The following is an 18,297-nucleotide window of genomic DNA, read 5'->3' as shown; positions in this document are numbered from 1 at the left end:
TTAGAACCCGTGAGCAACATTCAGAAGTAAAAGGAGTTGGGGAGCAACACTAGCATGAAAAACTTTCCTAGGGTGCCAAATAAGTGTTGTGATTGGCCATTTAGTAGCCCCTATGTGGATTGTCAACCTACATTGAGACTCTGTTTGGCAGTGCACCTGGTTTTTATGCAACTAAAACTTGCCTCCAAGCCTGGAATTCAAAAATAAGCACCTGCTTTGAGGCCACTGGGAGCAACATCCAAATGGTTGGAGAGCAACATGTTGCTCACGAGCTACTGGTTGGGGATCACTGCTGTAGCCCATAGGAGCCTCACTTGCCTATAAGCCTACTCACCTCTTCTTTGATTGATGTCTTTATTTATAAGATCAGTGTTATATACTGTATAAATAAAGAAATACAATTTCTTGGTAGAAGGAACAAGATCTGCCACAGGCCACATCAGGAGACTCTATAGGGGATGGGATTAGGAGGAAGAGATCCTCCAGAAAGTTGAGAAAATCAGTGCAGCACCTCCTCTTGGCCAATTAAAGAGAAATAAAAACTAATTAAGATAATATATTTTCCCAAATTCCCAAATTCCCAGGATCACACAGTCTGCAAATAAGGGGATGCTAGGTCTACCTCTTTTTCATAAAGCAACTCCTGCCCCTTATCTTTGTTAACTTGTCTCCATGGAACCAACATTGTCATGAGTTAGGAGTTAGTTAGGCTGACCTGATACCAGCAGGACATGCGGGGTGACCCACAGGTCAAGTGGGTTAGGGCCAACCTCACTGCTCCTCTTGTGGGTCGTGGGAAGGTTTGAGCTCTTCTGCCTGCTCTCCCCACGCGCAACCGTAGACTTCTGGCTTCCAACTTCCTGTTTTATAGGCTTGTCCTGCCCTGCGCCGTCACTTTTGTGATGTTATTGGCAGGGGCGGGTCGGCACGGGTCTATAAATGGAAAGGAGAAGTCGGGTTGACATGGGCCTGTCTGGAAAAGTATCAGTTTAGAAGAAACTCTGAGTGCTGGAAAATTGCATAACAATGTGGATATTGTGTTAAAATTTCACAATCGTGGTACTAGGCACAGCAATCTTTGGTGAAAAATTAATTTAGGGCACCATTACATAAAGATATGTATACATTTTCTTTTTACTCTACTGTCTCCATCTTGTCTTTTTGTCATTTTCTTTTTTTACTGTGTTTAACTGACACCATCCTGCTCCACTATTTCTATTATGTCCTATTGTTGACATCATGCCCTACTGTTTCTATGTTGTCCTAGTATTGACATCATGCCCTACTGTTTCTATGTTGTCCTAGTATTGACATCATGCCCTACTGTTTCTATGTTGTCCTAGTATTGACATCATGCCCTACTGTTTCTATGTTGTCCTAGTATTGACATCATGCCCTACTGTTTCTATTTTGTCCTAGTATTGACATCATGCCCTACTGTTTCTATTTTGTCCCAGGGTTGACATCATGCCCTACTGTTTCTATTTTGTCCTAGTATTGACATCATGCCCTACTGTTTCTATTTTGTCCTAGTGTTGACATCATGCCCTACTGTTTCTATTTTACTGTGCCATCCCTACTTTGCGCTACCACCTTCATCTTCTTCTACTTTCTGCATCTTGCACTACTGTCTCTATATTGTCCTGCTGTCATGAGTTTCCCTCCCTCTCTTGCTCTACTGCTGATCTTGTTCTGCTATGGTCCCTATTACACATTTTCCTATATATAAGTGGTGCTGGTGGGGCCCAGTGATGGTGGGGGAGCTGGACAGTCATGCCTATTTAGACAACTATTCAGTCTTTATTTATTTCAGAACCAACATCAAAGCCTTTATTAGGGTGAAGTGAATAATCGCCAGTCAATTGTAAAGTTGTATTAGTAACCTTATTACCATTCTGAACTCAGCAAATCCCCTCCATCTGTCAAACCTGTTCCATTACAGAACGGCTGGTGCATTACCCACCCCTCTATTTTCATATTTTGCACATTAGAACAATGACTGTAATCCCTAAAGTACTTCCACATGTGAGTGATTGGTGGATAATAATCCAGATCTGATTCTCTGCACAGACATAAATTATTTATCCTCCCTGTGCTCAACTGGCCTCTTTCCTGCCCAGAGAATGTGCCTTGGAGAAGCTAATGGGAGTGATAGTATCGGTGACCCAGCAAAGGCAGCCTCTTTTCTAGGGCTTATTTACCAAAGCAGTGCTGAGTGAATAACGCTACAGGTACAGAGAAATTTGCCATGCTTGTTACCTACAATGCACCATTTTTACCCAGCAGTTACATTTACTTACTTTCTGGCTACAGGGTGTTGATGAGGGGGGTGCCAGAGTACATGGCAGTTGAACATTAGTCAGTTGGTGCAAGTACCTTGAAATTTCTGTGTCTCAAAGTGGAACAACACTGCGAAACCGTCAAACCACTGATACCGGCCAGTGCCAATGTGTCAGAGATTTAAGGGGAAATCCCCAATGATAAGGGGATAGGATAATGGGGAGTCTTTCAGGCAAGGAACTGTTTGGAAAGAAACTGGGCAGACTAGAGTGGGACAGAACAGGATCAAAGATGGACGCAGCAGTAAAAAGATTGGAAAAGGAAGTTGCCTGGAGCAAGAACAGTACCAACACAAGGGAGGGTGATAACAAGGACACGATGGAGCTAGAGGCAAGCTACAGTAGTCATAAATATCTTAATGTTCAGGCAAGGAGATGACATATGGGAAGAGCTTGAATAGGACACCGCTGACTTTAATTAGTTGACCTTAAATAACCAATTCAGCTGCATGAATGTCATAGGGAATGTAGGTGGAGGAGCCCATGGTACAGACAGAGCAGCGAGTAAACAGGAGGTTCCCAATTCAAAACCCTGCCAAAGTTTAACACAGTGGTAAAGAGACTGGTATTTTATTATTTTTAGGAAAGGGCTACTTGTATGAATAGTTTGTTCTCAGGCTAACCCATTGGTATGCTAAAGAAAATTCTGGGAATTAAAGTTCTGATGGCATGTGGCAATTATTAGTTCTCTGGCTGCTACAACAATAGCTACCAGCATGCCACCCAAGTTCTGTTGCTGAGGGACCTGTAACCACACCATAGCCAAAGCATCGTAGGCTGCCTCTCCATGCCCTAAAGCACAAGATCCTGTAATAAAAATCAGAAACAAACTAGGGAATGTACCAAGGAGCATCTGGTGATTCATTGTGAGATTCCAGTAATAGCAGGAGAGGCTCAGCTAAGTACAAATCTACCCTCATGCAAAGGCATCTCTCTCTAACTGGCCTGGAGCTGAGAGAGAACTCAAATACGTTGGGTCTATTGTCTAACATATAGCATCTGACTTAAGAGTAGATCCAACTGATCCAACAAGTCTACTCTAAGAGCTTCAAACATGGCAATTTCCAGACATTATACTTACAGAAAGGGTAAATCTTGTGTCTCAAGTGCATCTTCATGCTGGAACATGAACTAAACTGTGTCACAGAGCAGTTGATAGCTATGGCCATGGATAGCTAGACATGCTTTAAAGCTTTGTGAGCTGTAGGTAAAGATTACAATAGTAGGTGGTTTTACACAAGAAAAAAGTTCCAACCCTCTCCATAATTACACAAGAACAACTTTAAAATACTAGGTATGACACAGTATTTTATGCATTATTTTTAAAAGGTGAAGTCAAGTCTGAATAACAAGACCAGATATTTGTATGTTGCTATTGGTTATTAGACCTGGTCAAATGTCCAATTTACATTGTCTAGTGTGTTTCTTCTAGGCCATCCAGGAGCACCTGGTCCAGTGGGATTACCTGGGCTCAAAGGAGATCAAGGAGACATTGGCGCACCTGGAATTATGGGATTACGTGGATTCAAAGGTAATAAATGTGTTGAAGCTTAGTATAGGATTCCCTGTGTCTAGTATAAAAGCATGGCCTACGGCACTGGAAGAAGGGTGGGTTCATCATCATCATCATCATTTAATATTTCATTAAAAATATGTCCTCATTGGACTCATTTCTAAGTGGAATGGCCCAGGCTGCTTTAGAACTGACACTGAGTGGCTGCTGGTATTTATCTCAATGGAACGTCTGGCTTCAATATAATAATAGCATCCCTTTCTCTGTCAACAATGGAAAGATCTTGATCCAAGCAGATATCAGCTGAATGCTGTCTGGAATTCATTCTCATCATTCTCTGATTATGGCAAAATTAGACCTTATTGTTTTTTCAGTCCTCAGAATAGTAATTGTCGAATCTGAAATGGAATTTGATAGAATTTCATCAACTGTTGGACCCCCCATTCTCTAATCCATAAGGGCCAGGGCACACGCTCAGATTAGTCGCCCGGTGACAAATCTCTTTTTCGGGGTGACTAATCTCTCTGAACTGCCTTTCACTGGCTAGAATGTAAATCGCCAGCGGGATGTCACTCGGAGCACTTTGTTTTCCGAAGTCACCCGAAGTTGCCTCACGAGGTGAGAAGTATATTGTAGCCATCAAATGCTTCCCACACAGGCAGATAATGGGGCTCATTTACTATGGGCAGAGGAAGAGCTGTTGGAAGGTATCCATACATTAAGCACTTGCCCCCTGACCCTGGTTTATGTTAGTGAACTGGACACCTTGAACCAAATTTAGAATCTAATGTAAGGCAAAGAGTGCAGCACTATAGACATCCATTGAGTCCCCCAAAACTGCTTGTCTTGTATGCAATGCTGCCAATCACATTGAGAGGAACAATAATTCTAAGCCAGGCATTACACATCCACAGTGTATGAGTATCTCATAGAGTAAATACTGTAGCTGTTCTCTAAAGTAAAGAGTAAATAGCAGTTCTCTAAAGTAAAGAGTAAATAGCCAACTCTAAAGCTTTCAGGCAGTGGATCCAGGTGTAGTATATCAAGGAGAGCAATTAAACATTCTCAATACTAACTCCAAAGAGGCTTCAGGCTGTGGATCCAGGAATATCTTGGAAAGGACATAGGCATTCTCCACAAATCTAAACTGTAATGGCCTTCAGATTGGGGCTCCAGGAATATCTATGACCACAAATAGCCATTGTTCAGAAACCTTACATCAGGAGTGCCCACACTTTACTAATGCGAGGTCTACTTTTAGTGATGTTGTGCCAATATGATCTACATCCATAAAAGCATAGTTAGCATTCTGTTCCATGGAAACTATTACTTAAATATTGATATATGAGAAAATGTAAATTGCTATATTTAACAAATAACTATTTCTCATGTAACCTTAATAATAAATATCTGAATGAAAAGCCTGAGACAGGAGGGTGATTTAGAAAAGCCTTTGTTGACAGTGTCTTGAGCTCTACCGAGCTCCACCAACTAAAGGTCTACTGATAGATCCCCATCTACCTTTGGGGCACCCCTGCCTTACATGCAATGAATTTGGTATTGGTATTATCTACCAATCTACAGAAAAATGACAGAAAATGATGTATTAGGTTTAGCTAAGTGATATTGACATTTTTAGTGCTATACTATACTATTACTCTTCTCTCTCTCTGTCTTCGGATCCTTACTTATCCCCATTTGCACTTCCCATTTCAGGAACAGGCTATGCCGTTTCTTAAAATAAGCTTGTTTTTATGGAAATTAGCAAAAATGACCTAAAAACAGATTGCCCAGCCAAGATTTCTTGGTAGCCAGGAATTTGACTTCATCGAGGCTGGAATTTGGTTTAGATTTCTGAGCCAAAACGTTTATATTACTATGACCTAAGTGAGGTCTTCCGTTAGGGGCATCAGTTATTTGTGCTTTAAATAACTTGTCATGGTGACATGTTGTTTCTTGCTCACTGTTTATCCTTTAACATCTCATCCAAAAATCTTCTATGTTTGATTATTTGTTCTTTAGGAACATGTGTGTTGTCAGAATGGATTAGTATCTTGGATGTTCTATCCCACATGCCACCACCATCTACATCAACTGTTTTATTTTGCAAATATACTTTAATATTTAGGTTGGACTTTGCATCAATAAAAATTTGGAGGTACCTTTGTGTACACCGCATCAAGTTGTAGAGTGCTACTTTTTTCTTCTTCAGTTAGGAGACCGGGGGAGCCTGGTCCTTGCCTTTATTGGCTTCAGCAGGACTTTATTTTGAAGTAAGAATTGAGTCATTGTGTTCAGATGGTCCTGATTCATTACATTGTGTATGGCCTGTAGTTCTTGCATATCTAAGTTACACCTTACCTTTAGGAAGGGAGAAGGCAACAAGCGAGAGGAAACATTTATTATTATTCAAACTGAATAGACTTGTTTTACAATGTATATTTGCTACGTGATTGTTGGGTACCAGGTATTATTGACACCTTTCCCCTGGACCTCCAAGGTGGGTTTCAGGTGGATGAGATGGTAACAGTAGATATGAATGTTGAAAGTAGAACAAGACGGAGACAGCAGGACCAAAAATGGTAGAGCAAAATAGATGACAATGACATCTATCAGTGGTGCTCCACCCTCTGTTCTTCATCTGTTTTTAAAATATGTCTCCCAGGACACAGAGTTGCACCTTGGAGGTCAGGTGATGCCTCTATAAAGGGACAAAGCAGGGTGAAATGTCAGGGGAAGTCATCTGTTGAGAGTCTCAGATGCCCGTTCCTACCTCTAGTGAATGAGAAACAGCCAGAGGAGTATGTTGTGTTGAAATCCTGTCTATACAGTATAGTACAGGTAGCACAGGTAGTATAGGCAGCACAATATCTTGAGGCTTCAGTGGAAACAGAGTGGGGTTGTCCCCTTGGAGCAGTTTATGAAAGAGGTGCAGAGTCCCTCTAATGTTTGGCTAGAGGTAGTGTTTTCTCTGTGAAATTTTTGATGCTCTAATTCTCTACAGATCTTGGTTCTTGTTCTTTCAATGTTGTATTTTTAAAGGGAATAGACCAAAAGTATTTTATAAAGTGTTATTTCTCTCTTAACTTTACTCTGTGTACCTAATCCCAGCCTTTACTTAGAAACATGACCCCAGCATGCCCAGCAAATAAGGACATCTTTGCTATGGTGTTTGGATTGTAGCCCAGTTGCTCTAAGCAAGACCAGCCCATTCTCTATTGTTCAGGCCATTCTGTCGCCACATAAATGGAGGTGATTTCAAAACCATCCCAGGGAAACTGGTGTCGCAAAATGAATTAATGCAAATTCCAGTTGAATCCTACACCCTGGGCCAATGGAAGGAGAACATTGTGAGAAAGGATACCTGAGAGGGAACATAAACATACCAATGGCTCACAGCTTGGAGTCATCTTGGTCTTTGCAGGGAGTCTTGCAGACAAAAACAAGAGACCAGCATCGCCTGTGCCAAAGTCTCATAACAAAAGTGCTTTTCATGGACACCAGCGGCATCATGTCTAATGGGATTCTTCTTTGTAACACGTTGGACATAATGTTACCTGACCAGTCTACTCACTGTCAACAACATGACTCTGAAACTGTTATCCAGTCGAGTCTCCTGCTGTTTTTGACTTAATCTACAATATATTGTACCACTCCCATGCTGGTTTCACATGTGGGGTCTGCACTAGCTTGTTCTCCAGGCCAAATATTTGTGGCACATTCCACTGTAGTCAATGGGAGTTGACCAGCTGAGATTTTTTTTTGTCTCTACCTCAAAACGATCCATGCACTAAGGGGTCTCCTACACACTGATGGGACTATGTAGTTACAAGGACAATAATTCAGTGCTCTAGTGACCCACAGCAGACCCCTTATCCAGATTGATCTTGATACAGGCACCATCCACTCACCAGAGGTATGAGACTTACCATACAATATATTGTGGGTGATGGTCATGTTTAGTGGCACGATGATACGAGGGATAAGTTTCTACTACAGCAATGGAAGATTTGTTCTTGGTTCAGAGGCAGAAGCTTTTTATCACAGGGCAGTTCCAGTCTGAATGCAGTAGATGTAGAACTTTACATTTATAGCATGTGGGGAAGCAGGCGCACAGGTAACTACTTGTTATTGCCGTATTTGAGAACACCAGGGACATTACCAGACCCTTTCGTGGAGACAGTTTTATTTCTGCATGACTGGAGGTTGTCACACACCTTATTAAAAGGCGCAGGCACGTAAGTCTAGCCCCAAATGGTTACCTGGGGGCAAGGCACATAATCACTTGTGTAGTGTGGAATGGACCTGAGTGTAGGAATCGGCAGACAGAAAATCTATTTGAATAAACTTAAATTTTTTGTAAACCAAGCAATAAAATACATTGCTATTTGACTATAGGTCCCTTACTATATCTATTATACTATGCAACATCTATACCTGCTATCCCACAGTCCCAGAGACTATTATCCACTGTTACTATAGGCACCATCTCTCCCTACTATACCTGCTATCCCACAGTCACACTCCCTTCCCAGAGACTATTATCCACTGTTACTATAGACACCATCTCTCCCTACTATACCTGTTATCCCACAGTCACACTCCCTTCCCAGAGACTATTATCCACTGTTACTATAGGCACCATCTCTCCCTACTATACCTGCTATCCCACAGTCACACTCCCTTCCCAGAGACTATTATCCACTGTTACTATAGACACCATCTCTCCCTACTATACCTGCTATCCCACAGTCACACTCCCTTCCCAGAGACTATTATCCACTGTTACTATAGACACCCTCTCTCCCTACTATACCTGCTATCCCACAGTCACACTCCCTTCCCAGAGACTATTATCCACTGTTACTATAGGCACCATCTCTCCCTACTATACCTGCTATCCCACAGTCACACTCCCTTCCCAGAGACTATTATCCACTGTTACTATAGACACCATCTCTCCCTACTATACCTGCTATCCCACAGTCACACTCCCTTCCCAGAGACTATTATCCACTGTTACTATAGGCACCATCTCTCCCTACTATACCTGCTATCCCACAGTCACACTCCCTTCCCAGAGACTATTATCCACTGTTACTATAGGCACCATCTCTCCCTACTATACCTGCTATCCCACAGTCACACTCCCTTCCCAGAGACTATTATCCCACTGTTACTATAGGCACCATCTCTCCCTACTATACCTGCTATCCCACAGTCACACTCCCTTCCCAGAGACTATTATCCACTGTTACTATAGACACCATCTATCCCTACTATACCTGCTATCCCACAGTCACACTCCCTTCCCAGAGACTATTATCCACTGTTACTATAGGCACCATCTCTCCCTACTATACCTGCTATCCCACAGTCACACTCCCTTCCCAGAGACTATTATCCCACTGTTACTATAGGCACCATCTCTCCCTACTATACCTGCTATCCCACAGTCACACTCCCTTCCCAGAGACTATTATCCACTGTTACTATAGACACCATCTCTCCCTACTATACCTGCTATCCCACAGTCACACTCCCTTCCCAGAGACTATTATCCACTGTTACTATAGACACCATCTCTCCCTACAATACCTGCTATCCCACAGTCACACTCCCTTCCCAGAGACTATTATCCCACTGTTACTATAGGCACCATCTCTCCCTACTATACCTGCTATCCCACAGTCACACTCCCTTCCCAGAGACTATTATCCACTGTTACTATAGACACCATCTCTCCCTACTATACCTGTTATCCCACAGTCACACTCCCTTCCCAGAGACTATTACCCACTGTTACTATAGGCACCATCTCTCCCTACTATACCTGCTATCCCACAGTCACACTCCCTTCCCAGAGACTATTATCCACTGTTACTATAGACACCATCTCTCCCTACTATACCTGTTATCCCACAGTCACACTCCCTTCCCAGAGACTATTATCCACTGTTACTATAGGCACCATCTCTCCCTACTATACCTGCTATCCCACAGTCACACTCCCTTCCCAGAGACTATTATCCACTGTTACTATAGGCACCATCTCTCCCTACTATACCTGCTATCCCACAGTCACACTCCCTTCCCAGAGACTATTATCCACTGTTACTATAGGCACCATCTCTCCCTACTATACCTGCTATCCCACAGTCACACTCCCTTCCCAGAGACTATTATCCCACTGTTACTATAGGCACCATCTCTCCCTACTATACCTGCTATCCCACAGTCACACTCCCTTCCCAGAGACTATTATCCACTGTTACTATAGACACCATCTCTCCCTACTATACCTGCTATCCCACAGTCACACTCCCTTCCCAGAGACTATTATCCACTGTTACTATAGGCACCATCTCTCCCTACTATACCTGCTATCCCACAGTCACACTCCCTTCCCAGAGACTATTATCCCACTGTTACTATAGGCACCATCTCTCCCTACTATACCTGCTATCCCACAGTCACACTCCCTTCCCAGAGACTATTATCCACTGTTACTATAGACACCATCTCTCCCTACTATACCTGCTATCCCACAGTCACACTCCCTTCCCAGAGACTATTATCCCACTGTTACTATAGGCACCATCTCTCCCTACTATACCTGCTATCCCACAGTCACACTCCCTTCCCAGAGACTATTATCCCACTGTTACTATAGACACATCTCTCCCTACTATACCTGCTATCCCACAGTCACACTCCCTTCCCAGAGACTATTATCCACTGTTACTATAGACACATCTCTCCCTACTATACCTGCTATCCCACAGTCACACTCCCTTCCCAGAGACTATTATCCACTGTTACTATAGACACATCTCTCCCTACTATACCTGCTATCCCACAGTCACACTCCCTTCCCAGAGACTATTATCCACTGTTACTATAGACACCATCTCATTATCCCTGCTGCTACTCTCGTCAGTCAGATGATATATGTTATTAATTAGACTTGTGAGTTTTGATACCTTAAATCCATTTACCAAGTTTCCCTGGACATATGCACATTTATGACATGAATGACTGAGGGAGAGAAGAGTTTATTGGGGAGCTGCTGATGTATCATGAGTAGCAGTGACACAACATGGAATCAACATTGCAAACATGTAGTTGTGTAGATGCCAACCCTCTCTGCCCTACATAATTCCTTTCTCAACTCTGTGCCATCGCCCAGCAATTCTGTGTGGCCCTGTGTTCTTTCTGTATCTCCAGAGCTTCTCTTGGTGCCAAGGACCATAAACTTTACAATGAGCTCTGAGCCAAAGACAATGAAGAGATGAATCAGTGGGGATTCTGGTGGAACAGAACTGTAATGCCCAACTGTCTGTAGTCACCCAACTCCTAATGGGACCAATCATTATTCATTATGGCCAGTGTTTTTTTTCATAGTTGTTATCCCTGGAATTATGGTCTGAGCTGGAAAAACTTTCCCTTGCATCATACTTGTTGGTCTTTTCCATGTCCCCCCTGGTTGTTCCTATAAAAGACATCTGCTTATATTCACTTGAGGGCCTCCCACAACCCCCTTTTTGTGTAAACTGGATCAACCAATAGAGAATCAGTAATCGGTACCTGTAGCCTGGTATACAACTACAGCAGGTTCCCAAACTGTGGGGCTTGTAGTAATGGGATGGGGGCTCAGTCTCAAGCAACAGCCACTGGGGTAGAGTCATAACATTAGATTAAACAGGATTTAGTTGCCCTTTAATGGAAAATAAATTCTTTAAAGGGAAACTATTGTTCCATCAGGCATTTTAGAAGGTCATTGATTGTTTGTACTGTAGCTAAATGAATTGTCATGTATCTGATGAGATACTGCTCTGACCCTGAGGGGTTATAGAGAATCGATACCATAAAGCAAAGCAGAACTGCTGTTGGCCAGTAAGGGAGTAGAGGCAATGAAAGCATCAATTCCCACAGCACTATCCCTTTAAATGAAATACTGTGCTGGTGACGCTGTATATGAATGTACTGTAAGTATAGGAAGGCTCTGAAATTCCTTCTGGCTGAGATAATGTGGATGTGGAATAAGCGCAGGTCCTGGTTGGACAGTAACACAGGAGACGGTGCAAGTTTAGACAGGAGAACTCTACATATGACAAGCGTCTCACCCCGAACAAAACAAACAATTGTCGGGGAGAGGAAAGTGAAGGAGATCTGGTTATGGAGAGGCGCCAGGATAAACAACCCCTTCCAATATAAATGGAACCTACACATCGCCAGTCTCATGTATTAGGGCACTGAGAGAAACCCAATAGTCGAGCCATGGTGTGAGTTCTAATCAGTGTGGGACTGAATGGCAGTTAGATAGTGACTGTCAGCAGGATTTTGATGAAGAAACATGTTGTTCAGTGATGGTCGGAGGGAGCGCACGGAGACGAAGTTTCTTGGAACAAATGGTTAGTTGTTAGAAGTTGAATGAGATGTTTGGTTGCTGGGGGAGAGGAAAGATCTGCACATTTCCAATCAGGTTCCAGTCCAGATGCCGGCGCTGGACTCACAGTGACACTATCTCTGCCCAACATCTTCCTCTCCATAAAACAATATTTATATATCTGACTTGTGTGTCGGGGGGTCCAAATAGAGGCGACTGAGCAGATTCCCACAGAGAAGCGTCTAGTAAAGCCTGTCTGCTATGTGACTACAATAAATAACCCCCTCCCCCGGGGCAAATAAAATAATGTTCTTGTTAGGAATATTGTACATTGATACACATTGAGGTGCAACAGGGTCCAGATCCTTCTGAGGGTCTTTGTACTTTCTGGACCTCCTAACAGACACATGACCACCATTTCTTTGAGTTGAATTACTACAACTACATAAACTGTTATGCATTCTGGGAAGTCCACTATTGAGTCAACCTGAGTCAACTTCTACCATACTCAAGCAGTCCCCAAGAAATCCAACATCTGTTTTTGAGTCAATGGACATCAGTTTGGACTGATGATTGATGTTGTGAAGGTGCCAAGTACTAGACACAACCTTCAGTTGTTACTTACAGACCTCTCTTTGTGTTGCACTTACATATGGGATGTGAGGATCTGAGGCTAATTGAGCCCGTTGACCTATTAAACATAGTGGCACAACCTGTGCAGGATTTAGAGATGCCCAAAATAATGAGCCCCAACCAAAATGTCATAATAGGATTAACCTGGCCCACCGGATCTCACCACCGATTCTAATTGAAGCTTCTTGCTTTCTCTGTTGCATTTTATGTTGCTCCTCATCTCCGTCTTGGTTCATCATAACAACTTTCTGCCATCTTTTGCCCAACCTGCACATCTCTGCTCAACCATCTTACTGACAAGTAGCTCTAAGTTAATGGGCCTGACAGTTCATGGTGTCATCGGGGTAAGTTCTTGAGGAGATGCAGTTAAGTTGACATGGGCTCACACTGGTAAATGAACCCCATATAGCACCCTGTAACTACTGCCTGTGGAGGGGTACAAATTGCACCTAACATCTTGATGGTTATGAAGCTGTCACGGTTTGCACCCTAAATCCAGAACCTATGCTAAGCACCCTGTTCTCAGCTCTTGCTTCAGCCTTTAACAGCCGCCTTTCACCCCGGGAGGAGCCCTCGGCTAATCAGATGCCGCCAGGTCTTATTAAGAGAGATGCCAAGTGAAGGGTTCTGGACGAGCAAAGGGGCACGATGGTAAAGCAAAAGTCTTTGGGCAGAAGGTCACAGTACAAGGTGTAGGCAGAAAGCGTAGTCAGATCAGGCCGGGTCGGGGCAGGCAGAGTACAAGCGGAGTCAGACAGGCAGGGGTCAAACCAGGAGATCAATCAGGAGGGATACGGATATAGAAGAGTCGGTTACCAGGCAGGGGTCAGGATTTCAGAGATCAGAATTGTCAAAACAGACAGGGGTCACAACAGGTATCAGATATCAGATAGAATCACAGATCAGAAGCACCAGGAACTCAAAAGAATGATCCTATAACGGGCAGTGAAAAAAATCCAAAATGTCCCTCTAAATACATTTAACTTTCGCGCCATTGCGCGCTGGCATCATCATACCAGCGCGTATACGCCTATAAATACCGAAGAGTTACCGACTCACCACCAGCGCAGTAAGTTATTACAGAAGCATTCTGGGAAACATAATATAAACAATGGCATTTTATGGGTAGATATTGTGTTTATAGAGGGTGCTGGGAGTTTGAGTTAATTGCCTGAAGGAAGGCTACAGAGAGTTTTATCATTTACATTTTACTATTCCATTTTATGTAAATTCTGAGCAAGGTTTGTGGGGCATTTACTGTGTGAGCTCTGGGGTTTCACAGATAACTCCTTTGTCAACAATCAGGGTGAACCCGCAGCCGCAAGAATTCCCTGTAAGTGGAAGCACGAGGCTGAGAAATTGCTCTTCCCACTCTTGTGGCTGATTGGAAAAACAAATTCCCACCATCAGAACCGCACTATGGCTCTCGCTCTTCCACATCACAAATACCCGCCCGTAATCCTCAGGCTCCTTAGGATATTGGATTCCGTGTCTCCAGCCCCCCATTACACACATCTGCCAGAATCCCATCCTCTGAGGATCCAACTGCCGCTTGTACTTAAACACACACAGGCCAATGATTTATCTGCCACATTCTGCTCATGAGTCAGAACCCGATGTACACAAATGCACAGAGAATGTTCCCTCATTACTCCAATATCCCACATTTAAGAGAGAGACAGTGAGAATAAAATACAAATGAGAGAGTTGAAGAGTTACAAAAGGCATAGAGAGAGTGAGAGATACAGAGAGAGAGAGAGAGAGAGAGAGAGAGAGAGAGAGAGAGATGATAGAGATAGAGACTGGAAGAGATCATGAAATATATAGAGAAAAATTAGAGCAAGAGAGAGAAGGAGACAGAGGTTACTAGTTGACCCATCTCCCTGCATTAACCAACCCTCATTTCACCATTGTATCTGAATGGGATTTATTTGTCCCCAAACATGAAGTTGATCTCAGAGACGACCCAAGGATGTGGCTATGGAGCGCTGCATGTGCCGTGTGCAATGTTATTAACTGGTGTTGCCACATGGGCACAAAATACTGTGGTTTGTCCATCCAAGGGCACCGTAATGACTAGTTAGTAAGGGACGGTATAAGTAATAGGGGAGGCTCCTGTTGCCTCTTGCTGACAAGGAACCACAACAAAAGTGTCCCTGGTGCTGCTTTATACTCACAAGGTGCGGCACAGACAGACCCCCCACACCAATGAGCTCTAAGGGGCCCTGTCATAGGGATGTTTATATTATGTCAGTTTCAAGCAGTGGGCAAAGCATTGTGGGAATTGCAGTCATCAGTGGAGGAGAGCTGACCTTTGTTTCACTTTCAGTGGTAGTCATGACCAGCAGTGCAGAAAATAGCAAGGAGCAGAGTGATACTGCCATTATGCAGAAATCATTTTTTTGTTTTATGTGGTTTTAGTTCCCCTTTAAGCTTTTATATGCATACACTTTGTTGCAGATGGTGCTGGAGTTTAGGGCACAGCTTTTCTGCCCACAAAGCCACTGCGGTTCTTGGCACAACAATATCAGGCCGAGGAGTCTCTGCATTGACTGCAGTTTAGTAGATAAGGGCCTCCTCCAGCATCACCTCCATCTGCTTCTCATCAGGCCGTGCGAGTGGAGAGATCTGTTCCTGCAGTGCAGCTGCCAAAGCTCACGGGACCCATAGTTCCCTGTTCAAGGAGAAGAATTTCCTGGGCTTTTCTATGTCAATTTTACACTTTATAATAAACTCTTTGTGCATTAAGCAAACAAGCCGGAGAGTTTAATGGAGAGAGAGAGCTAACGAGCTCGTTATTATTTCCTTTATATTTATAATGTCTCCTCCTCTCACCCACTTGCACTGCCCTCTCTCAACATGACAGGTGCTCTAGTGCCGCCAATTCTCATATTCCTTAGCCAAGGATGCTGGGAGTTAATGGACTGTTTCTGCTGAATTGTGATTAGTGCAGGGAATACCTATGTACCATAGTTTTATGGGATCTCTCTGTACAGACTATGAGCAAACTTAGGGACTGTTCCTGCTGAATTGTGCTTAGTACAGGGGAATACCTATGCTGCCATAGTTTTATGGGATCTCTCTGTACAGACTATGAGCAAACTTAGGGGACTGTTCCTGCTGAATTGTGCTTAGTACAGGGAATACCTATGCTGCCATAGTTTTATGGGATCTCTCTGTACAGACTATGAGCAAACTTAGGGACTGTTCCTGCTGAATTGTGCTTAGTACAGGGAATACCTATGCTGTCATAGTTTTATGGGATCTCTCTGTACAGACTATGAGCAAACTTAGGGACTGTTCCTGCTGAATTGTGCTTAGTACAGGGGATACCTATGCTGTCATAGTTTTATGGGATCTCTCTGTACAGACTATGAGCAAACTTAGGGACTGTTCCTGCTGAATTGTGCTTAGTACAGGGGATACCTATGCTGTCATAGTTTTATGGGATCTCTCTGTACAGACTATGAGCAAATTTAGGGGCTGTTCCTGCTGAATTGTGCTTAGTACAGGGAATACCTATGCTGCCATAGTTTTATGGGATCTCTCTGTACAGACTATGAGCAAACTTAGGGGTTGTTCCTGCTGAATTTTGCTTAGTACAGGGAATACCTATGCTGCCATAGTTTTATGGGATCTCTCTGTACAGACTATGAGCAAACTTAGGGGTTGTTCCTGCTGAATTGTGCTTAGTACAGGGAATACCTATGCTGTCATAGTTTTATGGGATCTCTCTGCACAGACTATGAGCAAATTTAGGGGCTGTTCCTGCTGAATTGTGCTTAGTACAGGGAATACCTATACTGTCATAGTTTTATGGGATCTCTCTGTACAGACTATGAGCAAACTTAGGGGCTGTTCCTGCTGAATTGTGCTTAGTACAGGGAATACCTATGCTGTCATAGTTTTATGGGATCTCTCCAGTGGCGTAACTATATGTCACTGGGCCCCACAGCAAATTCAATTTAGGGCCCCAAAATATTGATAAGGTGGCCTGTTCTACCCAGACATATCAAAATTGGCTATTAATTAGGGCCTCACTGGGCCCCCTATTCTACTGGGCCCCCCTCAAGTGCAGGGTCTGCTTCCTCTGTAGTTACGCCCCTGGATCTCTCTGTACAGACTATGAACAAACTTAGGGGCTGTTCCTGCTGAATTGTGCTTAGTACAGGGAATACCTATGCTGCCATAGTTTTATGGGATCTCTCTGTACAGACTATGAGCAAACTTAGGGGACTGTTCCTGCTGAATTGTGCTTAGTACAGGGAATACCTATGCTGCCATAGTTTTATGGGATCTCTCTGTACAGACTATGAGCAAACTTAGGGACTGTTCCTGCTGAATTGTGCTTAGTACAGGGGAATACCTATGCTGCCATAGTTTTATGGGATCTCTCTGTACAGACTATGAGCAAACTTAGGGGACTGTTCCTGCTGAATTGTGCTTAGTACAGGGAATACCTATGCTGCCATAGTTTTACCTCTGGAATAAAGGGGCCAAGAAACTACTTGCATCCCTTCTGTTTTACATTCAGAATAAAGGGAAAGTCTGAATTGTCACATCATCTTCTTTCTTTTACTTTCTAGGGGACCGAGGGCCAAAAGGTGAAAAAGGCGACAGAGGAGACATAGGAGAGACAGGTAAAAAGCATCTTATTGTGAATTTGTTTCTTGAATAAATAAATGCATTTTCATTGACAGACTGACTGGTTTTAGTTTTGGTATGAGCTTTAGAAGGAGTGGCCGACATCTCTAGGGCAGCAAATGATCTGATACTTGTGCTACAGGCCCTTTATGTGTATGTATATGGGATGTATAAATACATCACGGGAACCATTGATTCACCTTTATCAGTCACTGCTTTTACTTTACATGGAATGTTGGACCTGAAGGGCAGGTAAAGGTCATCCAGTTTGAGCACCTGACACCCTAATTGGGTGCAAAACAAAGGGTTTAGAGCGCTCCACAATTACTAACTATTTACAGAGAGAACATGTCTCAAGTGGATCTTATGAAGGAGCTGCAAGGCTCACTATGGACTGATGGGCTATTGAAGGATATTGGGCAAAGCAGATGTCATCAAACACCTCCAGGGCTCATTTTATATGGAAAGAATCGTCCCAGGTAAAGCAAATATGATGAAGGTGCTATAGGGCTCATTATATGTAGAGCCTAATCTCAGGTGGAGCAAATATGATGAAGGAGCTACAGGGCTCATTATATGTAAAGACTAATCTCAGGTGGAGCAAATATGATGAAGAAGCTACAGGGCTCATTATATGTAAAGACTAATCTCAGATGAAGCAAATATGTTGAAGGAGCTATAGGGCTTATTATATGTAGAGACTAATCTCAGGTGGAGCAAATATGATGAAGGTGCTATAGGACTCATTATATGTAGAGACTAATCTCAGGTGGAGCAAA

At 43.2% G+C, this 18,297-nt stretch overlaps 1 protein-coding gene across 2 annotated transcripts in view; it reads left to right on the top strand.

The window, feature by feature from the left end:
- The window catches only part of LOC108716290 (scavenger receptor class A member 5), a 124,722-nt gene that overhangs the window by 80,147 nt on the left and 26,278 nt on the right, over positions 1-18,297 (top strand). For both annotated transcript variants that reach the window (XM_041563654.1, XM_041563653.1), the window contains exons 6-7: positions 3,772-3,870; positions 17,461-17,514. In XM_041563654.1, the coding sequence (XP_041419588.1) occupies positions 3,772-3,870; positions 17,461-17,514 (153 nt within the window). The remainder of the gene's footprint in view (positions 1-3,771; positions 3,871-17,460; positions 17,515-18,297) is intronic.

Source organism: Xenopus laevis, chromosome 5L (assembly GCF_017654675.1).
Source record: "Xenopus laevis strain J_2021 chromosome 5L, Xenopus_laevis_v10.1, whole genome shotgun sequence".
NCBI lineage: Eukaryota > Metazoa > Chordata > Amphibia > Anura > Pipidae > Xenopus > Xenopus laevis.
The sequence above is the reverse complement of the archived record's forward strand: the minus strand, read 5'-3'. Positions and strand labels throughout refer to the sequence as shown.